Source organism: Gavia stellata, chromosome 4 (genome assembly GCF_030936135.1).
Source record: "Gavia stellata isolate bGavSte3 chromosome 4, bGavSte3.hap2, whole genome shotgun sequence".
NCBI classification, from domain to species: Eukaryota; Metazoa; Chordata; class Aves; order Gaviiformes; family Gaviidae; genus Gavia; species Gavia stellata.
In genome coordinates, this window is record NC_082597.1 from 68187468 (window position 1) to 68212455 (window position 24988).

The 24988-nt window shown below is 42.7% G+C and overlaps 1 protein-coding gene across 1 annotated transcript; it reads left to right on the forward strand.

Annotated features, from left to right (window-relative positions):
* Positions 1-2772: 2772 nt before the first annotated feature.
* On the forward strand, positions 2773-15572 carry CCDC77 (coiled-coil domain containing 77). Its single transcript, XM_009816091.2, has 11 exons — positions 2773-2819; positions 4238-4454; positions 5738-5880; positions 7992-8088; positions 9410-9476; positions 10246-10340; positions 11652-11800; positions 12153-12396; positions 13267-13392; positions 13478-13630; positions 15419-15572. The coding sequence occupies exons 1-11, from the start codon at positions 2773-2775 to the stop codon at positions 15563-15565; spliced, it is 1485 nt and encodes a 494-aa protein (XP_009814393.2). The 3' UTR covers positions 15566-15572.
* Positions 15573-24988: the final 9416 nt, after the last annotated feature.

Here is a 24988-nt window from a genome sequence, read left to right on the forward strand (position 1 = left end):
TATCTTCTGCTTTCTAACTTCTGCAGAAAATGAGCCCTCAGCCCCGCGGCGCTCAGGGCGGGGCCGCCAGTCGGCCCTGCGGCCGGCACCGGAGGCGTCTGCGGATGCCCGACGTGGAGGCCTGCGCTTGTGGCCCTGCGAGGCCGCTGTTCTGGCCGCTCTTGAGTTTAATCTCGGTTAACCGGTGCTAACGCCAGTCGATACACATTTCTGTAGCAGCTCCACCATCTGTGGCCCAGAGTGATCCTCTGGCTGCTTCTCCATTAAGATCTCAAAAGTCTGGTCAGTAATTAATTACAAGGCTGCGTGAAGTACTCCAAAATCAACCCCCAACCTCTGCGTTGTGTGTAGATACTCTGCTGATCTCCTCCTCCCCATACAGAATGTTTTATTTCCAAAGTCAAGTACTCACAAGTTAGGACTTGCTTGGTACCTCTTTTACCTATCCATTACAACAGTCTTGAAAAAGAATTGCGTGTTTGGGGTTTTTTTAACCAGAACCTTGCCTTCAGTGTTCATCATACTCCACATCTCACTTTATTCTTAACTGTTTATTCCAGCCCTGGTCCTGATGTACTATTTCAGCCTCAGAAAAAGTTAATTTCCTCCTCCCGTTACCAGGAGGCTTTACAAGATCTGCTTCAGACAGACTAATATATTTATCTGCATTGCTTCCCTGCCAGACTGAAGAGGGGTCGCCCACATTTTACATATGGGAAACAAATGGCTCCAAAGTGAACGGTTAATTTTGACGAAAGTTATAGGTAAGAGCAAACTGATCTTATAAAACATTGAGTGAGTTTACCAATGGTTATTGTGTTGTTACAATGTCTTCTTGTATTTTGTAGGGGGTTCCTGACATGGATGCCTGATACTTTTATGACTGTAAAAGCATGTGGAGTGCAGATGTTTCCTTACCAGTATCTAGAAATTATATTTCTACATACTCCTGCCATTTTTTTTCTTTTATTATTCGATTGTGTCTCTCTTCTGATGAGCTGTACCAGATTCTTTTGAGGAAATGTATGTGTATGTAATGTGTATATGCACTCTATTCCCAACAGCAGAATCACCAATGTACCCAATTTCCAAGATAAGCAGTGATTTAGCCAGGAATACTAGAGGGGGAAAACGCTATGCTAGAAAGCACCTAATCCATGCAAAAGCTTTGTTTTGAGAACGAGTCTTTTGCTGATTTCCTTCTAGACTGTTCAAGGTTGTGTCGGTTTTGTGTTAATATGTTTGGGTTAGTGGAGGGCTATGCAAGGTGCTGCTGGGAAGGGTGCAGGTTTTCCTAACAGGGTCAAAAGCTAAAAATCCCAAATAACCTGCGAGGGCCATTTTTTCATTTTATCAGTTCTGCAAGATAAACTTTTTTGAAACAGAATTTTACACTTTTCTCCATTACCCCCTCCGGTTTGGGGTCTGTTGGCCTCTGAAACACTGGGCCATGCTGGGACTTGCGTACCCCACATCAATCTGTCTTCTTCTTGGTCATCTGGAAGTATTTATCACTTCGCTGAGAGAAGACTTCAGCCCCTTGTACCATATATTCAACTGCTTTATGAGAAGTGGAGAGAGCAGCTAGTCTAACCAAGGATAATAGCAGCCTTTCTTCTGGACTTTGTCCAGAAAATTATCTACCCTCCTCTTTTCTGTGTTTATTGAGAAAGCTGATTTGAAGAAGAACCTCACAGTTTTGTTAGCAAGCCTAGATTTTTTTTGTAATACAGAAAGTCCATTTCTTTAAACAAAGTTAAGAAAAAAAGCTGGCTCATTAGCGTGCAGGTTCTTCTCCAGCACACTTAGCAACTAAATTAGGAAGTAGTGTACTGCATGAACTGTGGGAAGAATACTAAGCACTGCTGGGTATGGGAAGATGTAGGGGGGGATGAAAAGGTTGAAAACCACGTAGATGATCTGAAAACGACACGTGCATATTCAGCCAGAATTCGAACCAGTAACTTCTTGTGAGTGCTTCACAACCCCTGCGTTTCGTTCATGTTCAAAGAAAAATGGATGTTTGGGGTGGTTTTTGCCACTGTTGATGAAATGAGTCCCCACTGCAGGTGGCATTTCTCTTGCCCAGAGCCCTCAGCCCTGCCATGGTAAAACGAGGGTTACTAAGCGAAGACGCTATGTTTCTTCCCCAAACACCACCCCCCGCCCCGGTCCGCAGGCCGAGGTGCGGCGCTGCCACCGGCGCTCCCACTGCCCCGCCGGCCGCGCACGCGCAGTGCTCAGCCCCCCCCCCCCCCCCCGGCCGGCGACCCAAGGACTACAACTCCCAGGCGCGCCGGCGCGGAGCCCCTGGCGCCCGTGTCGCGAGCGCTGATTGGTAGAGCCGGTCGGCGCAGCATGGAAGACTGCCTGTGATTGGAGGAGGCGGCGGGCGGCAGGTCGCCTCGCCGTTTAAGTTGTGGAGGGTCGGTTACGGCGGTTATTTTGCCGTTGGGGGCCTCCCTCAGTAGAGGTTTGTGAGGTGCTGGTAGCGGTGGCCGTGTGCGGGTGGTGCTGGCCCCCTCCCGCGCTGCCTCGGGAGCTTGTCCCTGACTTGTTTAGCAGGGCCCCCCCCCCCCCCCAGGGGCTTCTCTGCGCGGTTAGGGCCGTTGCCAGCGGGGCCTGCACCGCGCCTTAGCTCGTGTTTCCGCCGGGCACCCCCACCTCCGCCAGCCTCCCAGGGTACCCGGGGCCGCAGGCGGCCCGGCTGATGCCCGGCTCGAAGCTTCTGTCCCCTACCCGCTGTGAGCCCGGCCCTTCCGCAGGGGCGTCATGAGCGCGACGGACTGCTCTCCGGGGACCTCCCCTCGCTCCAGAAGGTAGTGTGGGGGCTGCCTCCGTAGTCAGCCCGCGCCGAAACTGCACTATGGGTCTGGCCCCGGAGCTCTTCGCTTTCTGTCTGGTAGCGAGCCTTAACGTAGGACACTGTTTTCTCCGCTCTTGTACCTGCTGTACTTCCTTATCCTTAACGCCTTTCCATTTCTACTGTTCTTTAGTTCAGTAATAAAGTATTCACCTTGTCCCTATGTTACCTGTTGTCTTCTGTTGCTGATATTTATTTTTCCAAATGTGTTGCTTAAGACATTCCCGGGCACAGCTGGTGGGAAAGTTCCTACATGAAACAGTCATGTTATTGCATATTTAATACTTTCCTACAATGCCAGGAGTTAAGGAGCTTGACATGTTTTCATGGATGTAGCACATTGGGGTTCTGATCTAAGCAGCTTTGGTGAGCTGGTCCATAAACATCACCACTGCCTCAGCATCACCTGCTGGATCACTTTATGATCAAAGTTTCTGGCACTGGCTCCAGAATCAGGTTCTGGACAGTGTTTTTGTTACAATAAGCAGATCTTCAGTAAAGGGGCTTCTTCGCTTTACTTGTGTTACTCATGGTATCGTAAAAAAAGTTTTTGTCAGATCAACATAAGTAATGGAAAGAACACTTTCCAAGAGAATTTTGAATTCTGTGTGCAGCTCTATTTGCAAATTTGGGGCTTGTTTGAGCAGACTTTGAATGCAGTAAACATTGCTTACAATAAAAAACAGATCTGTAGTTACACATACAAATTCTTGATTTGATTTATGTAATAGTGACATGCTTTCCATCTAGTACTTCAACATGAAATTCAAGAACTTGGAAGCTTCCATTTCACCATCAAGGGTGGACAAGCTATGTGGATAGGAACATCAAGTACACCAGAAAGGAAAGCATGTAGATTTGCAGACCTACACCTTCAATTATGGTGGCTGGTGCTTCAGTTAACCTGAATTATTGTCTTTATTCAACAATCTGTCTTTAGAAAGTGTTTTTCTCTCTGCATATCAGACAGTGACCTCACAGATTATGTCTTCCTGTTTGTCTTACAGTGGCTGCTGCTTCTACTTGCACAACAATGGATTTTTTTGTCCCCTTTTTCTCCTTCTTGCTACCTCTTCCTTTCATGTTCACCCTCCCAAAATAACCCATGAGACTTTCCCTCCATAACGTTTTTCTTTCTCACTTTTCTGTGTAACCCCATCTCCACAATATAGTAACCCTGCAAGTTTTTCTATATCAAAGATTTTGGTTCTCCTAAATGTTGTGATCTCCTGTTAATACGTGGACCACAGACAAGCTAATTTGTGTTTAAAATTGAACCTGTGTTAAAACTGAAAATCTATTTTTAACTATTTTGGAAGGTTTTTTATTTTATTTTCTGAAGCTTACATGTCATTAGAAATTGTTTCTGTCCAGGCTGGCAACCCCCCACGTCTCATCCAGATATGCTAGTTCTCAGTCTCCAAGTCAGGAGGACTTCACTCCTCTCCCTTCAATCAATGAGCGCTTGGCCTTTCTCCGTCCCTCCCGGGAACTGCTGGAATACTACCGCAAGAAGATTGCTGACTTTGATGAGGAACATGAGGATTTGGTAAAAAGGCTGGAGAGATACAAAGAAACGTATGATGAGCAGGTTAGGAAAAGAGTTTTTGAATGATGATGTACTACGTATCCTTATAAAAACTTAGTATTTTTCTTCAGTTGAAAACTCGGCACAGATGGTCTTAAGATTTAGTGGTAATGTGGTAGAACGGAGCTAAGAAGAAATAAGTAGATTTCAGGGTTTGATTGTAAAATCTAGCTGTCTGTCCTCTGTCAAAGCAAACAGAAACATGCCTGTAGGATAGTCTTCTTAAGTTATAGTTTGGTTATATCTTCACAGTGCGTTGTTTGTTTCTGGTTTGTTTCTTTTAAATTAAAGCCTGGGTTTAGATGTTCAGTTCCCATGTTGTCCAACTTCTTGCCCTTGTTTCTCGTAGTGAAGAATGAGTGCTCTTTTGTCCAAATGTAATGGTCTTTGAAATATGGTTATAATTTGTATTTACTGCAGTGGAATTCATAAGCTTGGCCATAGGCTATTAAGCAGTATGGTACACAGCAAGTAAATAGGAATTTAAAAGAAACTCCAAAACCTAAAAATCTTTGCCTTTTAAGAGGAAGAAATTTTTCAGAATATCTCTAAGATATTCAGTGCTCTGATATGCCTTATAGCATACATCTGTCTAGCAGTCATCTTTGTAATTGTGAATGACCCTTTGGGAATAGAATGATCACTTCTGAGGTGATAGAGGTGCCTCCTCAAATACTGGAAATGAAGCATCCTGAAAGCCCTTGGGAAATATGTAGTGTAGAAGTTACTTTCATTCAACATATGGGGAAAAAAAGGTCAGGTTCCAAAACAGTGCCTTTTCTCCTATGGGAATGATTTTCTGAAAGGTTTGTTAGTTTTCCACACCAGGTAGGAAATCATTAATGAGACTTAGTAACTAGCTAGATTTGTCACTACTAAACCATATGGATATTTTAATGTTTATTCTTCAGTAATTTCTTTTAAGAGTAAGTGCTATTACAGAGACTTTGCTAGGTTTTTGCTGATGTCAGGCTCCCCATACCTGTGCCACTCTGACTGCCAGTGCAGAAGTGCAACCACTGGAAGCTGGAGACCCTAGCTTAGGCCTTATTTGGCTGTTGTATAGTGACAATGATTCTCAGGGCTCTGAACTCCCTGATGAAATGTTTTTAATAATTTTTCCAATACTGCCCTCATCTGGTCAAATTTTGCAAAAGAATAAAATAATTCATTTGAATTGGCAGTTGTTCTATACCAGTTACAGGCTCAGGGCACAAGCAGTTTGAAGTTTGTAAGTGTTGCCCAATGCTCTGTATCATTTAAAGTACCTCATTCTCTCTACCTAGCACAAATTGCAATGGGAAGTACGTCAGCGAGAAGAGGAGATTGCAGAGTTGCAAAAGGCTTTGAGTGATATGCAAGTCTACCTCTTCCAGGAGAGGGAGCATGTCCTTCGTCTTTACTCAGAGAATGACCGGCTGAAAATCAGGTATGCTGTCGTAGATGGTAGGCTGGGTCACGGGCAGTAGCCACTGCATGCATTATGTTCTAGTTCTCATCCAGATCCAGAGTCTTCAGAGAAGCGATTATGCCACGCTTCCCAGGGAGGGCTCCTATGAAATCGTACCAATCTTGGAGGTAGAATGCGATCTGTTGGGCTGCTAATATGTTTCCACTTACTATTCCTTCTGTTCTGGTAGTAGAAGGAAGAGCAGAAGTTGAACAGAGATTTCAATTATGAGTTGCAAGTTTGAATGTAGAGGTTCTGGTTTAAGCAGACTGTGGTGGGTTGACCTTGGCTGGATGCCAGGTGCCCACCAAGCTGCTCTATCCCTCCCCCTCCTCAACTGGACAGGGGGAGAAAAAACATGACAAAAGGCTCATGGGTCAAGATAGGACAGGGAGGGAGATCACTCACCAGTTACTGTCAGGGGCAAAACAGGCTCAACTTGGGGAAATTAATTTATTACCAATCAAATCAGAGTAGGATAATGAGAAATAAAAATAAATCTTAAAACACCTCCCCCCCACCCTTCCGTCCTTCCTTGGCTCAACTTCACTCCCACATTTTCTGTCTCCTCCCTGCCAGCGGCACAGTGGGAAGGGGAATGGGGGTTGCAGTCAGTTCATCACATGTTGTCTCTGCCGCTCCTTCCTCCTCACACTCTTCCCCTGGTCCAGCGTGGGGTCCCACCCATGGGTGATAGTTCTCCATGAACTTTTCCAACATGGGTCCTTCCCATGGTTATAGTTCTTCATGAACTGCTCCAGCATGGGCCCTTTCCATGGGGTGCAGTCCTACAGGAGCAGACTGCTCCAGCGTGGGTTCCCCACGGGGTCACAAGTCTTGCCAGCAAACCTGCTCCAGCGTGGGCTCCTTTCTCCATGGGGCCACAGGTCCTGCCAGGAGTCTGCTCCAGTGCAGGCTCTCCATGGGGTCACAGCCTCCTTTGGGTGCATCCATCTGCTCTGTTGTGGGGTCCTCCACAGGCTGCAGGTGGATATCTGCTCCACCATGGACCTCCATGGGCTGCAGGGGAACAGCCTGCCTCACCATGGTCTTCACAGACTGCAGGGGAATCTCTGCTCCAGCGCCTGGAGCTCCTCTTCCCCCCTCCTTCTTCTCACTGACCTTGGTGTCTGCAGAGTTGTTTCTCTCATGTATTCTTACTCCTCTCTCTTCCAGCTGCTGTTGTGCAGCAGTTTTTTCCCCTTCTTAAATATGTTATCACAGAGGCTCTGCCACTGTTGCCGATTGGCTCAGCCTTGGCCAGCATTGGGTCTGTCTTGGAACCAACTGGTGTTGACTCTGTTGGACAGAGGGGAAGCTTCTAGCAGCTTCTCACAGAAGCCACCCCTGTAGCCCTGCCGCTACCAAAACCTTGCCACACAAACCAAATACACAGACCTTGCAACTGCCTGGTAAAACTTCCTCCCTCAGCCCTAAAAACACTTAAGCTCAAATAGAAAAAACAGACCAAAGCAAATAGTTTCCTCTCACTCGATGAAATCATGCTGACAGCCACTCCTTTTTAAAGCCATTTAGTTGGTGAACTGGAATATAACTTGCTGTACCAGACTAGCTGCTAGTGGCAAAGGAGTTCCCAACCTTCTTCAGACTTTTGTTGGTGATAATGTCAAGGTTTCTGTTCAAGTTTTAAGAACTTAAGTCAAAACGTCTGTTGGTGTGCTTTGGCACTTCTCAAGAGCGTGACAAAAGTCTGATACAGCCCTTAATGTAGTTTGCTTTAAAAACAATGGACACTACAATATGCTGAATGAAGTATCTGAAAGGATTTTAGGTAATTCATAACTCTGGAATAGAAACTCTTTTCTACCATGTGCTGTTGCTGTATCAGCCTATGCAGTATTGTCATTTGAAAAGAGGAATGCTCCCCAATGCCAGTGGAATTGGTGGTGGTGTTCTTATGTTGGCAACATCAGTAGTGTCTTTGGGAGTTTGTTTTTAAAGCAGTATTCTCAAGAACTGCAACAGTTTGGAAAACTTGTAAGCATTAACAAGTAACCTAGAAGATCAGTGTGTCACAATGTCTTGTACTTAAAAATAGCAGTGTGCTGACCACTTTTTTTGAATTCCAGGGAACTGGAGGATAGAAAAAAAATTCAACATCTCCTGGCTTTAGTGGGAACAGACAAAGGAGAAGTTACATATTTTCACAAGGAGCCTCCACATAAGGCAAGTTCCATTTTTCTGTAGAACTCTGCTTTTGATTGTAATGTGAATATCTGTACCTCAGAGGCTGACCACAGACCAGATCTGTCCTGCAAGTCTAAAGTTGCTAAATGAGCCCAAAGCAGGAGGGATCTGTAGCAACATCAGGTTTTAGTATAGCTGCTGACAGATAAATAGGAACAAGCACACTGGAAGTAGGTCCTTTTAGCATCAGTCCCCTTCTACCTTCAAAGCATACCTCTAGATCAGCCTCCTAAATGTCTCATAGGAGTCTGAAGCCATCTGGCAAATGATCATTGAGAAGTTGGAGAGAACACCACAAAGAGAAAAAGAAAAAAAGGAAGTGCAGGAAATGATCAGGTGCAGTGTTTGAAGATCAGCTGTCTGAGTGCTGATCTCTTAGGGCCTCAGTAAAGAATAAAGCAGTGTTGAGGTTGCTGCAGCAGTTTCCTGGGCAGGAGAATGCAGAATAGCCATCCCCTCTAGGCAATATTATATCACATATTTCAGAAATAATGTCAAATTGATTAAATGGCAGTGCATATGAAGTACAGTGTAGTTGAACCTACTCAAGAAAGTAATGAATCATGAATGATTCGGACATACAGACACTATGATGGAATATAGGATTTACCTTGGAATAAGGTGCAGAAAAAGGCTGAAATATGCTGCGTTGTTTGTGGTTGCTCAGCACTGCTCAAGCAGTTCAAAAATCTTGCAGAAGCTTTAAAATTCCCTGATACAGGGTAGCTCAAAAATTAGGCCTATTATATAGCATCGACCTCAAGATAAGCATTGGGGTTATAACCTGCTCCCTTATGGCCTCCTGTTTTTAAGTGAGTTTCAGTTCAACAGTCAATAGTTTTATCAGTTAGCTTTTATCCCAGGCTTGTTCGTTAGCTTGATTGAATGTGCTGATAAATCAAGCTTCATGTTTCTCTGTCTTGCTAAGCAAGAAGGAGTATGAAAGAAGGAAGTAACATCATCTTCATCTTCACCTTCCTCTTCTCCTCTCTGTCCACAAAATGCTCCTTTTCCTGCTGAGGGTGCTGATTCTCATCCTAATGAAGCCACCAAAGGCAGGATTACTTTCCAGTTGTTTCGGTGAAAAAACAATAGAGGCAGAAATGGCAAAACTCAGCCATGATAAAGAAAACTTTTCAACATGGACATTACACTTGTGAATGTCTTCCTTGTCTTGTGGTAGAAGTAAGGTAATGCTGTTCTTTCAGGTATCTCATTTTACTCTTTAAGATCTGTTCTTGACCATTGCAACTCTGGAGAAGTCAGATGTTCAGTGCAGATATCTGATCTTTTTCTATAGGTTACTATTTTGCAAAGGCCAGCTAAATCCAGGGAGTCACATGAACAAAATGATACTTCTGGAACAGGTACCACACCAAGCTGATTAACAGCATTTCAGCTATTGATACTTGTTTCTCTATGTTTGTGTCTGGTATACCAAAATAATTCCTTACTCTGAATACTTCCGTATATTTCCATTGAGTTCCCTAAATGTATCCATGTGTGTGTACATGTACATGCAGTACTCTTGGCTTCCCTTCAAGATCTTTTAAAATAACCTGAGCTAGCTCTCATGTCCATGATCTGCTCAGCTAAGGAAGAGGCTGGTATGACCATGGAATGGCTGTTCTGGAACTATGCACATACCAACTGGAGAGGCACCCTTAGCCACAGCCGTTCCAAGGTGTGAGGTTCTGCCTGCCTTTAGTGTAGACTGTGTGGGTCTGTATGCCTACTTACTGATTTTCTCTTTTGAAAGAACTGCCTCTTCCAAGTTCACTGAAATTAGCCAACAAGCTCAAAACTCATTCAAGGCTTGATGCTTGTGCAGCTGTGTCATCTGCCTATTCATCATTTATTTAAGAAAATTTAAGTTTGCTTTCTATATATGCCAAGAAAATTAGTAGGTTGCCTAAATATTGTGGTGTGATAGTGTGGGATAAAGGTATGCGGTCACTGTAAGTTCTGAAACTCTGTTCTTCCAGCTAGACCTCCTAGAAGTCCTTGTGACTGTAGCAGTGGCAAGCTTTTTCCTGTTCTTGTAGGCCTGCAAGAACATGCAATATTTCATGCTTGGAAATGTACTGCAGGTAGACTGGAAAACCCTTTGCTACTTCTGTTAAATTTCTGCAATAGGCACCAAGAGGAGCACTTCAAAACCAGCAGCAAAAGGAGAGAAACCAGAAAGTCCTGAGAGATATCAGAGAGATAATCAAACACTCCTACTTCAGGTAAAAACATTTTCTAAGCAATGGACATGATTCCTGGCTGTCCAGGAAGTTATGATAGACAAATATGCTGTCTGCTTAGATAAGATGTAGACATACCAATTTTATCAGTCCCCACATGTTACTATGGATTCCCACTTTCTATCAGTTTACTTAGCTGTTTCTTTGCAGTGAATGTAGGCTTAGATTTAAGAACTTCTGTCTGATTCTGGAAGCTTTACATAAGCAGATCTTCCAGTAATGTCAACTGGAATGTGTTGCCTTTAAATACAGAATGTGTAACTGATGTTATCTGACGTAATTTGACTGTGGCTATGAATTTACATTAAACCCACAGGAGATCTGCAGGGTTGGGTATTTTGTGGAAGTCTGACAAAAGCTATGTGTCTGAGATGGAATTAGGCAGCCCTGATAAGATGCACTAGTACAATGAAATGTTCCCTTTGCTAGACTTCAGTGAAAGATAGGGTGTAGCTAGTATGATAGAATGAAAGATAAAATGTACAGAATCATGAATTCACAAAGATACCAGAAGCTGTATGTAAAGCATGAGGAAGGATGAGTCAAGAAAAGCAAATTAGAGAGCAAACTTGTACAACAGATAGATTTCTTTATTTTTTTAGTGGTTTTTTTTGTTTAAGGGCAGTGGTGACTGACCTAGTGGCCAGTTAGCTGTATAACAACATTTATTCTGAAGCAAAAGCATCATAAAAAATTGTCATAAAAATAAGTGATCTAAATACATGCCAAGTTTTTTTCCAATAATTTCTTACACATAGGCCAGATGCACATTTTTCAATTACTTGTTCCAATTTGTCTTCCTGACTATGTGCCCTAGATCAAGATTTTTGCATCCCTCTCCTTCACTCATTATCCCGTTTACATGTAGTAATTCATTCTGGTTGAATAATTTCTTTTGTTCAAGACATGGACTTGCTGCCTTCCTAGAATTTAGGTATTTTTATATCACCATTTCTTTGGAAGATGGTAGCATAGGGACAGAATTGTCTCTGCATATTCCACAGGATTTGTCACATCCTGTGTGCAATTTAAATCTTTCCAATATCTTCAATCTATTGTTGCTGCTTATAATATGCCTGTCTTGCCTATAGCATGATTTTTTTCTTAGAATGTTTTAGTTGTTTGAAATACTTAGCATTAAAACAAAAATAAAAATATGAGAAATTAGAACTCTCAAAGGTGTTATCGGGTAGAGTCTTTGATCTGAATCTTGGAATTTAAGAGAGACTTGCAAAGACAGGAGCAGAGCTGCTGTGAGGTCTTACTCAGTAATGTCTGTGCTTGCTTTTTCAGGTGGAGGCCCTGCAAGCTCAGATAGAAGAACAGACACGACTGTCCAAGGAACAGGTTGAGGCACTACTGGAGGACAGGCAGATTCACATGGAGGAAGCCCAGGTCCAGCATCAGAGGGACCAAGACAAGATCAAAATTATAACAGATAAGTGAGTGTGAGAGAATGACCGTGATGTAGTCATGAGATGAGAAGAGAGAGGAAGAATAGAAATATTTTGGCTTTCAGTATGTTGCTTCCTGCAGCAGGCAGAAAAGCAAATTATGCAGCCATTGGTTTGGTAGTATGTGTGGAAGAAGACGAATGGAGTAATCTGCATATTAAAAATCCTACTTCACATTGGAAGACTATCACTTCTTTCATTAGATGAGAAGAGCTAAACTTGTTAGGGAAGTACCTGTCTTTTCCCTCCATGCTTCTTCCAATTTGCAATGATGACTGAGGAAAATAAGGTAGGAACAAGGAAAGATGTTGATTAACTCCACTGGGATCCCTTTTTACAGACTCCATAAGACCCAAAATCTTTTATATGAGAGTACCCGTGACTTTCTCCAGCTCAAGTTTGATGCCCGAGCCAATGAGAAAGCATGGATGGCAGAGAAGGACAGTCTGTTGAGGAAACTTGACAAAGATCTGGATCAGCTTATTATCAGCAAGGAGCCAGGGAGAGAGAAGAAGCAGAGAGATACCAAGAAGATGCTTCGAGCAGATGATAGAGCTTGGAAACTCCACAGCAGAGAAATAAAGGTAATTTTTTTGTCCCAGGTAGAGGCTCTTTAACAGTTTTTGATTAGAAAATTGCAAGCATCTGGGTTTTGCCAAGATAGGCAGTAGCTAGCAGCTGTTTCAAAGCTGTACTGGCTTGCCATAAGTTATGTTGTTGTTTGCACTAATGTAAAAAAACTTCTCCTGCCTCAAAATCAGCATTGCTTGCAAATTTCAGATGAAATGTATAGTTAGGATTTATGGTAGCACTTCACTGTCAATTTCTTTTATGCCCAGAGCAAATCCCTACTTCTGCAAGCCACGTGATATGTGGGCCAGCAGTTTTTAACCTGATAGTTGCACATGCCTTTCTTTTAGTGTAAATGCTCTCAGCTAATGGACTCAGAATGCAGTGTCTATATCTTCGTTGCTGCTGTCAGGAGTAAGTCCTTTCAACTGATGTCCCCCAGCTCTTCTACAGTAGTCAGGACTTTTCTTCCACTTCTGGTATACTTCCAATGAGAAGCTGGGAGATCTGAAGTGGGTAAACAGGCAATAGGGAAATATTTTCATCTACCACTGAATGCAGATGTTTCTGAAATGCAGTACTGGGCAAGCAGCTGTGAAAAGGGGAATTACAGCATTAGTTGAATATTATTTTTAAGGAGGAGAGAGTTCTTTAACTAATGATGAGGAGTCATGCAGAACTGATAACCTAATTAAAAGTTCTTGGTAGTGGAAGTGCTGTTAGAATATTGTCCTTACCTAGTGATTTCATTATCTGTAGCTCCAGTTGTTAATTTTTATTTGCGTGGCATATTGTCAGTCTGTCACACTTGCTTTTCCAGAGCAGGGGAAATTTTGTGAGCACTGGCTTTTGAGTTGATTCTTTCTGTTCCTCCTATGTCCTAGTCGCTGCAAGAACAGCTAATGCAGGAACAGCACCTATCAAACATGTATAGAGAGCAGTGTGTCACCCTGGAAGGCGAGCTGGCTAGGATTCGTGAGGAGGGAGATGTTGGCAGAGAACTCTTTAAGGTAATTAGTTTGTAATCATCTGCTAGCTATGCGATGATCTTGCAGCCTTTATTTTGTGTACCCTATTGAGTTTTCATCTCCATAGGAACGCTCAGAAAAGATGGGGAAGCGCCTGAAACTGATGACTCAGCGATATGAGGCCTTGGAAAAACGTCGTAATATGGAAGTGGAAGGCTTCAAGAATGACATTAAACAGCTTCGGCAGAAGCTGAAAGATGTAGAGAAGCAGCTTTTTAAGGTAATAGCTAAGCATTTCTGAGGCAGGCTATTATGGGCTTACCCTATAGAGGTGTATTCTCAGTATTTAAATGCAATATTTGCCTAGAGTTAAGGAAATAATTTCTTTCCTAAGTGCGTGCTCCTTTAGATATTAATATTTGACAAAACTTGCCCTCTTACGTATTTTATGAAGCAAAAAAGATTTGTCTTTGTTAATCAGTCAGGCATCAAGTTTGCTAGGAACTGTCCTGATTATAGATTAGCTGTGTATTTTTGTTGCAACTTTGAAAGTTCTTACCTGATACCTGTAGCTCACTTAGCTGTCTCAAAATTGCAAGGCAGTAAAGTAGTTTGTTTCAGAAGTATATACTGCAAGAAAATTATGATTCATTTTTTTTCTGGGGGCCATAGTGTTTGGCTTTGTTGCAGTAAGAGGGAGATAATTGACTTAAGTATTGTGAATATTCTATTTATTGCTTTGTTAATATCTCCTTTGTAACTCTGCAAAAATCACTGCAGAAACAATGCTGGAAGTTGAAGCTGTGTACTCTGTAGTAGCTTCCAGATGTGTAGATGAACATCAGAACAGCTTAGAAGGGAAGCCACAGCCTTGATGTTGTTTGGAGTTTAGGATGGGATATTTGCCTAAGATGTGCTTGAGAGCTTTTGTCCAACTGACTCTCTTTCGGGAGTCTGGCAGGGCCACCAATTAATTTGTTTTCCATATTTTTGTCGCACAGTTCAGTTTACTTAGACTAACACATTTGTCTTCACTAAAGGCTTCGATTTTTTTTTTTTGTTGGGCTGCGGGTTTTTAAACTTTATTCTTTAAGGAATAAACAGCATATGTGAATAGGGGGAAAAATTGTCTATTATACCTTAACTACAGACCTGTATGTTTTGTAACTGTGGGCGTGCTCTTAATTGTATTCTTAATTTCTTTACACTTTTAACCACAAGAGGGCAGAGGAACAAAATACTTGCTAGAAGTCTCCAGAGTGATCTTTAAATCCTTCTCATCACTTGAGGTCAAAATGACTACAGATGACTAAATTTCCTGATTTGCATATTAAAATCTTTGACCAAGAACTACATGATGACAATGAGACACCTTAAACGATGGAGAGAAAAGAGGGCTGTGAGAGCAGCTGCCAAGTCTGTGCTGCTCTGCTATTGAAAGTGACAGGTCTGGCATGCTATCCAGTTCCAGGGTGACGGGAAATGGCAGCCCTGGCTAGCTTGCCATCAGGAATTCTGATTATCCAGCAGCCCTTGTTCAGCTTGGTATGGGCCATATGGCATGGCCTGAGACTAGGTGTTGTACTTGAACTGCTCTTAAATCGTATGCAGTTCAGAAGGCAGCAGGTTGGCCGCAGCAGTTAAACCACCTCTAGTTCTAGTAGCAAAAGATGACAAAATGTCATCATATCAGGTGAGGTACTTAAAACTAGATAAAAGTTAGTTGATAAATATTTTAACTTGCCTCTTTTTGTGGGTCTCTAAACAATACAGGAATTAGAAGTGAGTCAACAGGTGATGGGTAAACTTGGTTATATTCTGTCCAGCTTTCTTCCTCAACAGTAATATAACACCATAATGTATGAAAGCTTTGTTCTTTATTTTTGGTTCTGGAGCACCTTTCTATTGGTGATATGTATTGGCCTAGTGGTATTAGCTTAAGCATCCTCTTTGCTAGCTACAAGGGTCTCCTTTAGAGTTCTCTCCCTCATATCCTTATCATAATACTCTCTAGATTGTATTCTGTACAGCTTTGTTTTTCTTAATTTGTTTTTCTTTTCCTTTTTAGGTGACTCTAAATATTGGACCAGACCAGGATCTTGCAATTCTACATGAGGTCCGCCAAGGAAACAGACTAACTCGTAAAATTCAAGGAGAACTAAAAAACTTGAAAGCAAAAATCTATTGCTTAGAGAATGAACTACGGGTCTGCTGAAGCTGAGGTATTAGCTGGCATCCTAGTTTTAGGAACGGGACATTGCTGGAATAGTCATATGTGAGAGCAGCTCCTGCCTGTCTGTTTGCTCGCATCCAGTGACAGAGGGCTTGAGGCAATCTGCAGTTAATGTATGACATTGTACATGAGCCATTCCTAACATGCCAGATTATACTGCTGCATCAGCTGAGAGATGGCACCTGGTAAGACTGACATAGAAAGTACATGATGACTGATGTATCAGGAATATACTTATGACTGCATCTTACCTTCGTATCTGTGATAGGGGTCAGTGTATACTGGCCTTCACCTTTATTTGGAGCATATTATAAACCACATATATGGTTATAATGAAATTAATAATCATGGAAGAATCTAGTTCAAGATCTGAATAGCTTGACTGACCTTTTCCTATGTGAGAAGCAGCTTTTAAAATGGTTTAAATGATTACTGGTTTGGTGCTTAGGCACTTCAGGATGTAACTGGAAATTTTCTTTGAAAAAGACCACATATAGAAAGTATGTACTAAAGTGTATTACATCTGACTCTCCCCTTGACAGTGTAACTATTTTAAAATGGCTTCCCTTTGCTTGGTTCTAACCTCCTTGGGACAAACCTGACTGATCTAATACGGTGGAAAAAGATAACCTCATCTGCAAGAACCAGCAACATCTGCACTTGTTTTGAGTGTTTGGTGGGAGGGAAATACTACACTATCGAGTGTCATCTTCTCATCCCCTTCCTCCCAGTTTATCTTAACACATAGCAGAAGCCCATAATAAAAGGCATCTAGTAACTTCCTTCACCATATGATCTATCTTTGTAGCCTTAAACAATGTCATTGTTATGTACCAAGAAATCATGGTCAACTTTTGCTACAGCAGTTGTTGCTACTCAACTGAAATTGGGGCGGAAGAGCAGGTGCCTAGTTTGCCACATGATAAATATAACTCTAGCTATATGATGTTTATCTTCATACCAGACATCAGGACATGGCAATTCTAGAACACAGATGAAATCATGAAAAGGGTTACAACATGGCTTCAGCACAGTTTATAATTGCGGGTATTCATGCTTTTACTGTAGCATCAGCAAATCTTGTCGACTGAGAGCAGATCTGTGTTGGAAAAGGGATTTGAGTGCCTCTGTTTCCTACTGTACCTTTCCTACCTTGTTAAATGTGACAGAAGCAGAATAATATCTTTCTCAGGTATACACCTATAGGCTACCAGCACTTCCTTTCCCACTGAAAACAACTTAGTGTGTGAAAGCAGGCATTTTCTTTTGGATGTGGTAGTGACAAGAAGATTCTCATTCAGTGTTTGGGAGAGGTGGAGATGCAAAAGATATTTTTGTGCTGTCAAGATTTAGAGAAAGCATTGTTTTTATAGCATCGGCTAAAGCAATGCAGGAGGGGAAATTCCCTTAAGAAGTCATGGCCCACTTCAATTCTGTATCCTTTTTGTGACAAGCTTGCTGTCCCTTATGGTCCTGTACTGTGGCTTTTATTTTGTATGTGTTCTTGAAGTCAAATTCATCACAAACAGACTTTAGTGTGGGTGGCTGACAGTCTGTACCTAGATGCTCAACTACTACTACAACTTACAAGAGGCTGTTTTAAATTATGTTGCACTGATTAGTTTAGCTGAAAATGCTGAACTGTTCAGAGGCTGATTCATGAACAAGTTGGGTGCTGATGCTATGTGGACAGTAGAGGAAGGTTATTAAATAATGCTATCCATCATTTAGTCTCACTCTTTCTTCTTTGACTAGTACTTTCTCAGATAAGTCTAGCTAATTAAAGTGAGCTTGTATTTGAAATAACATGCTACTGGTTTGAAGATAAGATATCGAAGTTATCACAGGTCCTGCTTCTGCAAATTGCTGCATAATGAAGTATTAGCTGCTTATTCAGTAGGATCCATCTACTTAAATTCAGCTGATAGGAAGCTAGCAAAAAGGTCTTTTGAACCTATAGAAATAAATGGGTTTCTGTTTATTTTCAACTCTTACAAGCTAAAGAATTGCCTATGAAATTAAATTTTCCTTACTTGAAAGCCATGAAGCATGTCTGGATAAAGACTGTAGGCTTTGACATTCAGGTTTGTAAGATTGGGAGGAAGTATTGGGGGAAGAAGGATGTAAATGTTTAATTTCTTGTCTTCCTTACCAGTATTCCTTATTACTTGAAAGACTGAACAGAATAAAATGACAACATTCCTAATAGATGTGCTGGTGTGTCAAAATCAAAGTGCAGCTTGAACTTTATTCTTAATTTGTCACTAGGCTATGAACCCTTCCTACTCGAGGGGGTGGTGATGGGCGAAACTACAGTAGTGCTGATCTGTAAATCCATTTTATTTGGAAGTGTGAATATTTGTCCAAGGGCAGGAAATGCAAAGTATTGTACATGCTTTTTCTGTGTGACATCATGTGATCATGTGAAATGTTGCTTTATGTTGCCAAAACAAATGTGGACCTTCAAGCCAAGAACTGCTTTAAAAAGCCAAGTGCTTTCTACCACTGACAACTACCCTTTAAGATGTCAGTAAAGAATTATTGGCATTTCCAAAAGGGTTTCCTGGGAAAAGTTCCAAGACCTATATTAGTCAATTTTCTTCCACAATTTTTGCGTAGAAAACAAAAAATGGCTTTTACTCCAAAGTCTGATTAGGTTTTTTAGCTAATTTTTAAGTTAGTAATGTGTGACTTGCATCATTTCAATACAACTAAATGCCAGGTTATGTATGTAGGAGCACAGAATTTGAAAGATCTCCAAAATGGCTGATTATAGGAATACAGAGACTGTCCTACAGAGGATTAAAGGTTAGAACTAGACAAATGTTCTTATTGTGAGCCAAGATAAGAAAATGTTTCGTGCGTAAATAGGAGAAAAATGAGCAATAGGGGAAAACTTTATTGTTGTGTAGCCTTATTTAGGTAAGGAAGGAGTGCATACATTTCAGAAAGGATGTTGAAATATTGGGTAAGGCACTGAACCACAGATGATTCAGCAGAAGAGAAAAGGTTGTGCAAGAGCTCATGTTGTATTACATTAAGAAGACTGATGAATATACATGTATCTTGAAGATGAAAAACTACCAAAGACCTTTCTATCCAGCAGAGACAGGCTGAGCAAGAACCAACAATCTGAACCTGAAGTTAATAAAAAAGTGCATACATTTTTAACAGAAAGATTGTGCGTTTTCCTTTATTATAAGAAACTTTGTGGAGGTTACAAATTCTCCATCTCTATCTTCAAATCAAAAAATGATTGCACCTCTGGAGAAGGTAGCTTGTTTTAATAAGTTACTGGGTTTGACACATTAGAACTTAATGAAATATAATGATGTGAACTAACAGGAAGTCATTTAATGGTTCCTTCTGGCTTTAAACCTATGATTTATTTATATGCAATATTTGTAGGAGTTTTTCAGCACTCATGCAGTTGCCTTAATTATAGGAATGTATGCTGTGTCAGCTCACCCTATACAGCAAGGTTACACAAGGTAAAAAAAAAAAAAAAAAATCTGTCATGATCTTCCTATGCCACAACTTGCAGTAATTCCCAAATTAGTTGACACTGTGACTGTACTTAGAAAGGCAGATTAACAGTAGCCACAGCTCTGATAGTTGTCAGAATAAATCTAAATAATAATATGGTATATACTTGTATTCAATGGCTGTACTTAAGTTGCTTTTATTAGTAGTAGTATCAATTCAGAAACATGCAAGTTTTACCAGTATGGGTGGACTCTGTGGGCAGCCTAATATTCTGGAATTTTAATGTCCCTGTATGTAAGCCAGGAAGTAATTCTCTGATAATCAGATACTTTTTTGAGACTAGCTGGGAGCAACATCCCTGTGTACTTTGTTCTGGTAGATTTGTTCATGTTTGTGAAAAGTTGTCGTTCACGAAAAGCTGTAACTTTTGATTACAGCTCACAAACATTTAATTCTGCTTCACTAGAATGTATTTGTGCATGCTCTGTCAAAATCCTAATAAAGATGTCTCATTTTTCCCCATTCAAAGTGGCATCATAGGTCATTTGTATAAGGGACATTTTAAGATTTTTCTTTGTAATTTTTCCACAATATTTTGCTTTTATATTCCCAAGTTGCTTTGAATTGTAAGAAATATCCCCTTTACTCCCTAAACAGTTATTCATAAATTTGCAGGTCTAGCTGTAGAAGTATATGCATTTTTTAGCATGTGGACTGGGATTATGTACCAAAGCAGACTTGGACACAGTGTAGAAGGCGTCAGAGGTGAAAGCTGCTATGATTCCCCTTGGCTGCTGTATTCATAGGGTTTAGGCACAAAGAACAAAGTTTGTTTCAATTCTTATGCTGCATCAAAAGTTTAGGAACTTCTGTCTGAAACAAGCCATTGGAGGTAACTGGAATTTAACCCACTAGCAGGAAACATTTCTGCTATGACTGAAGTATTTGGGAAGAGTGGGGTGTACGTCTGGTACTTCCCATTTAGCACCAAACGAGCTGTCTGGAGAAAGGGCATCTTTGAATATGAGTTAGAGTGTCTGCCCTTCAAGTAAGCGCCAAAAATATAGCTTTATAAACAGAGCCCTCAATGGGGTTGACTATTCACTTGTCCGGACTAAATAGCATGTTTTAAGAATTGCGATGCTGTTGGATTGTGGACAGATTACAAATGTGTAAATACGGATTACTTGTTTTTACTCAGAAAACCCAGAGAGGCTTTCAAGCAGAGAAGTGTTTCAATGTTAAAGCAAGACAATGATTAACTATGCAGGCATGAAGGGTTTCATTGTTGAAATGAGTTCAATATGAATAAAAAGGTCTGGATTTACCCTGGTGAAGCATGTCCAGGATGTGCTGGATTCTCCTGTATTGATTCAGAGATCAAATTGCCTTTCTTCCCCTGTAAGCATTTATCTCACTATAGAGTCACTTCTAAACTGTCCAGTAAAACAGTTTTTTTTCCTCTTCAGTGCTAGCTTGGGTGGCTAGAAGTCTGCCCGGTGTCGTCACAGGGAGAGCTGCTCAGCTCTGTGTTCTGTAGTGTAATTACCACTATAATGTAATCACAGTAAAATGACTGTGGCACATCTTTGGAACTTTTTGGAACATAAGGATGATAAGCACAGTCACTTAAAATATAAAGGAGAAGGAGAAATTTAGGCGAGACTTTAGTCAGATTTGAAAACATGGATTTCCAAAATTATCAAATACATAGATACATCTTTCATTATGGTAAATGTCTAAACCCTGAAAAGTCTTTTGGCAGTTCTCAGCTTAAAGTATATAAAAACTTTTTTCTGGAAGTGCAAACATGTGCTCTAGATATTGAGAGATTGTTTTGATGTGCAGAAAGCAATTCAGGCCAATTCATGGGGCATGACCTGCAAAGAGGAAGTGCTCCTAGAGGTACTGGGTGAAGTTCATGTAAAAATGTGTCCTCTTCAGAGCTGGAAAGGAAGGGCAGCCATTTCTATTGTACTTTTATCTGGACAGCTAGGGCTTGAGACCTATAAAAAGACTTACACAGTGAAAAGACAGAATCATGAACGAGGCTTTCCACTCCAACAGGTGAGTTGTAGGAGAGCAATGGTGTGACTGCGGTGCTGTCAGTCAGAGTCAGAACGAGGGAGCATAGCCATTGGAACAGTGAAAGCGAGAGGACGTCTCAAACCCTGCCTCAGGCTCGTTCATACAAATATTGGCAACATAACTGTATTGGTAAAAATCACATTGCTGATTAATGTAACCATGTTAGCCAAACCCACCATATCAGCACAACTGAACTGGGCAAGAAGGTCCTTTTGCTAATAGTTTGTTAATTGCAGGACCACACTGATGCCCTTACTCTGACGTTAAACTGCAGCATTGGCAGGGATTTTTCTGGGGTAGCTCCACCAGTAATGCCTTTTAGAGCCCAGTCCAGTCCTGAGGAGCCAATAAAGGGAAATAATGGGGAACTGTGTCTTCAGAGACTGCCTTTTCCTCTTAGAAACACTTCTGCCTTTGAGCAGCTTTGATTATGAATGTTGAGATGAAGTCATTGTTTGTGCTTCGGAGCATGGCTGAGGTCAGGCAGAGGGGTGTGGAGCCACCAGGGTGGTGAAAGCTAGGGACAGTTGGGTGTCTTTGGTGTGGACCTGGTAATTAGTGTTAAAATGAAAATTACACAAGAAGAAAGAAGGGAAGGAGCAAGCGGCAGATAATTGAACCTTTGGGGAGCCTACAGAGAAAAGATGTTGGCACAGAGCTAGAAGTAATTTACAGAACAGAGAAACAGTTGTTAGATAACTAGAAGCAAAAGCATAACAAGAAGAGGCAGGGAGCTAGAGAGGGGAGCCGGGAGGAACAGGAGATGTGCGTCGTTAAGTGCTGCACTTGTATCAAAGGCTGCTTTTATCATGAGGAAACATAGCCAAAATAGAAAACAAACAAAAGCCCAAACAAAGCAAAAAATACTCCAGTTGGCTCATCTGGGAAATAGTGAGTTCCTTTGAAGCGGGTATTCAGGGTAGGCTAGGAGAGATGTATCCTGAAGCGAGCAGCCATCTGTCCGATGTTCAAGGATGGTCCATCAGGGCAATCAGCAGCATTGGCTCCCTGAGTCATCTAAATAGGACACAGACCCTATTCCTGCATCACCTGCTTCCAGGTCACTCACTGTTTCTTTCCCTAATGGGGCTGACCCCAGCGTATGGGATTACTACAAGCTGTAGTTTCCACTGCTACCATATTGCACACAGCGAAGATGAGAGATGTGGAGGTCTGGGCACGCACTTGTGTGAGTTGGGACGCTTGAGAAATACAGGGAATACAGGACTGCTGGTACACTTAGGAGAAAAACATTTATGTGAGGTGTTTTTAAAACATTACTGTAAGTGATAATCTTACTCCTGGGCATCAGTGCTTTCTGCAATGAATAAGTGGCCCAAAATAAGTTACTTTAAGTACAGTGTAGGGCTATTCAAATTCCTCATTTCACTATTTATTACACATGCAGATTGATTTTGTTCCTTAATATTGTTCTATTGTAACTGTATTGTAACAGATAGACATCAACATGCCACACTTATTTCTTTAAGCTTTTTCTCCAGACAAGAGCTTTTCTGTATCTTCATTATAGCATAGTTCTATCAGGAGGAAGATTTTGTTTCTTTACAAGTCAACAATGCTACTGTTAGCCTATAATTTCACTTTCCCCTCCCCTCCATTTTAGTACCATGTTCACAAGAAAAAAATGTACTTATTTATTTTAATATTTCAATATGCAACAAAGTTTCGGTGAGTGCAGTTGTCATTTTTCAAACTTAAGGTTGCTCATTTAAGAAATGCAGACAGCTTCCTGCTAAGAATACATCATTCAATTCTCATTCTTTAAATGGTAAATAAAGTTTAATTTAGACTTGTATTTATTACACATTTTTCCTAGTACTTTCTTTTTTTGAACAAATCTGAAAAACTTGATTTATTTCTCTCATGCTGGAAAAAACCCAAACCAACACAGTACCAAAAAACTTCAACAGTGCCATACCCTTATATGAGATTTCTGCCTTGCCATGATTAAACTGGTGCACAGCTTCACGTTTTCAGTCGTGTGGGTACTGGTGGTGGCTGGGTGTTGGCAGCCCTTTCTGTTTGCACTGGAGGAAGTAGCACCATGATTCAGGCTTGGATCGGTGCCACGAGCATCCGCAGCCTCTAGCGAGGTAGGAAGGAGGAACACAAGCGTTGTGTTCTGGAAAGCTGCAGAATGGACCTTGTCCCCGGGGGAGGCAGGGGAGCCCAAGGGCAGAGGCGTGCAGCAGCCTCCTCCACCGCAGGAGTTGTTTCCGTCTTGGGAAACATCATGTCTTTCCACCTCTGCAATGAGGTGTAAAACTCGCTGGATGCACTTTCCTGAAACAAGAGAAATCTCTCCAACACAGAGCTGAAGGGAGATGGCTCTGAAACCTTTGTGAGACATTCAGAAAAAGGAAACCTATCGTCCATCTGTCCATCCCGATGTGTGACAGGTAATAATAGCAGGGTCTCTAGGTGCTGCCCAGACACTGGTAACATGGTGTTCAGCACTTGTTACCAGGGTCTACAGACGCTGCTTCTGCTCCCAAAGAGTGCAACACTTGGGATGCCAGCACTGTCAATGTCAGCCTGTCCCTGCTGGGACTCACAGCGCTGTGCTGTGGCCCTCCATGCCATTTAGAAGGCCTTTGGCGCATTTTCTAAGGCTAAATAATGGCGTGTGTCCTTTTGCGCAGCCTCCCACTTCAGAAGGCTGCTGTGAAAGGAAGCTGAACCCTCAAAAAAAGGTCTATCATCGTTGCATGCATTTTAAAAATTAACTTCAGCCTGAGGGGTTTTCTTCATGGTTGCACACAGCACAGGGGCTGCATCTGCGCAGGAGCAGCTCTGCAGCAGCAGAGCTATGAAGGGGAATGGTTGGTGCCAATGACCTAACACCCACACCATACATGTTTGGAAAGAGGTTATTCTGGACTAGCTCCCCAGCTGGACGCATTACGTGCATCCCAGACAGCATCTTCCAGTTTACTTTCACCCAGGAGGAATCCAGTTTGCATCCCCTGAGACAGCTTGGCAATGTGAACCAAACCAACAGCTTGGCGGGGTCACACTTCAAAAGTGTGCTTGAGATGTGAAATGAAACACTAAGCACACCCAAGGAAGGTCCCGGTCTTCATGTGGGCCTCCAACGTCCTCCCTCCGGTGGGTCTGAACAGTGTAACATCACACCTAGTCAGCTGCTTCAGAAAGCAGATTTGGAGACTTGGTGAGCCCTGTTCCTCCTGCCTGAGCAAAGCACTGGGATGTAAATACACTTGCTGCACCAGGTGAAAGACACTTTAAAACGGATTCAGCTGCGTGAATCTGAATCGTCCTGCTTCCCGCTGCACAGAGGAGTTACCATCTCCTGTCCTCTCACCGGAGGGATCCACTAACGCTCCTGCCGGCAGGAAAACCGGCTTTGAGGAGGATTTGGCGCCGGGGGAGCATGCCGGCCTCCTCCGCCACTGAAGCAGCTTTCCCGTCGCCTTCGCAGGAGCGGAGACCTCCGGCAGCGCTGACCCCGCGGGACCCCCGCGGCCTGGGCGGGGAGGGCCCCCGGCCCGGCGCCCGCCAGCCCCTACAGCGGCCAGGGCCGCGACGACGGGGGCAGCCCCGCCGCCGCCGCGGAGCCCCCGGCTCGGCCCCCGCGGGGCGGAGGCAGGTGCGGGGGGCGGTGGCAGAGCCCGGCCGGGAGCTGCCCCCGCGGGGCGCGGCACCGCCCCGCACCTGGGCCCGCCCCGCGGAGGAGAGGGGTCCGAGGCAGCGGCGGCGTGCCGTGCCGTGCCGTGCCGTGCCGGTGCGGCGCGGCGGCGAGAGCATGCCCCGGGGCGGCGGCGGGGGCCGAGCGCCCTGAGCGGCGCC

What these genes read in the sequence shown, in the direction of transcription:
- CCDC77 (XM_009816091.2), top strand. Translation starts at nt 2,773, where the DNA reads ATGAGCGCGACGGACTGCTCTCCGGGGACCTCCCCTCGCTCCAGAAG. An exon ending in ACAAGGAGCCTCCACATAAG is followed by an intron (nt 8,089 to 9,409) that starts GCAAGTTCCATT and finishes CTTTTTCTATAG; the next exon opens with GTTACTATTTTGCAAAGGCC. An exon ending in AAATGATACTTCTGGAACAG is followed by an intron (nt 9,477 to 10,245) that starts GTACCACACCAA and finishes TTTCTGCAATAG; the next exon opens with GCACCAAGAGGAGCACTTCA.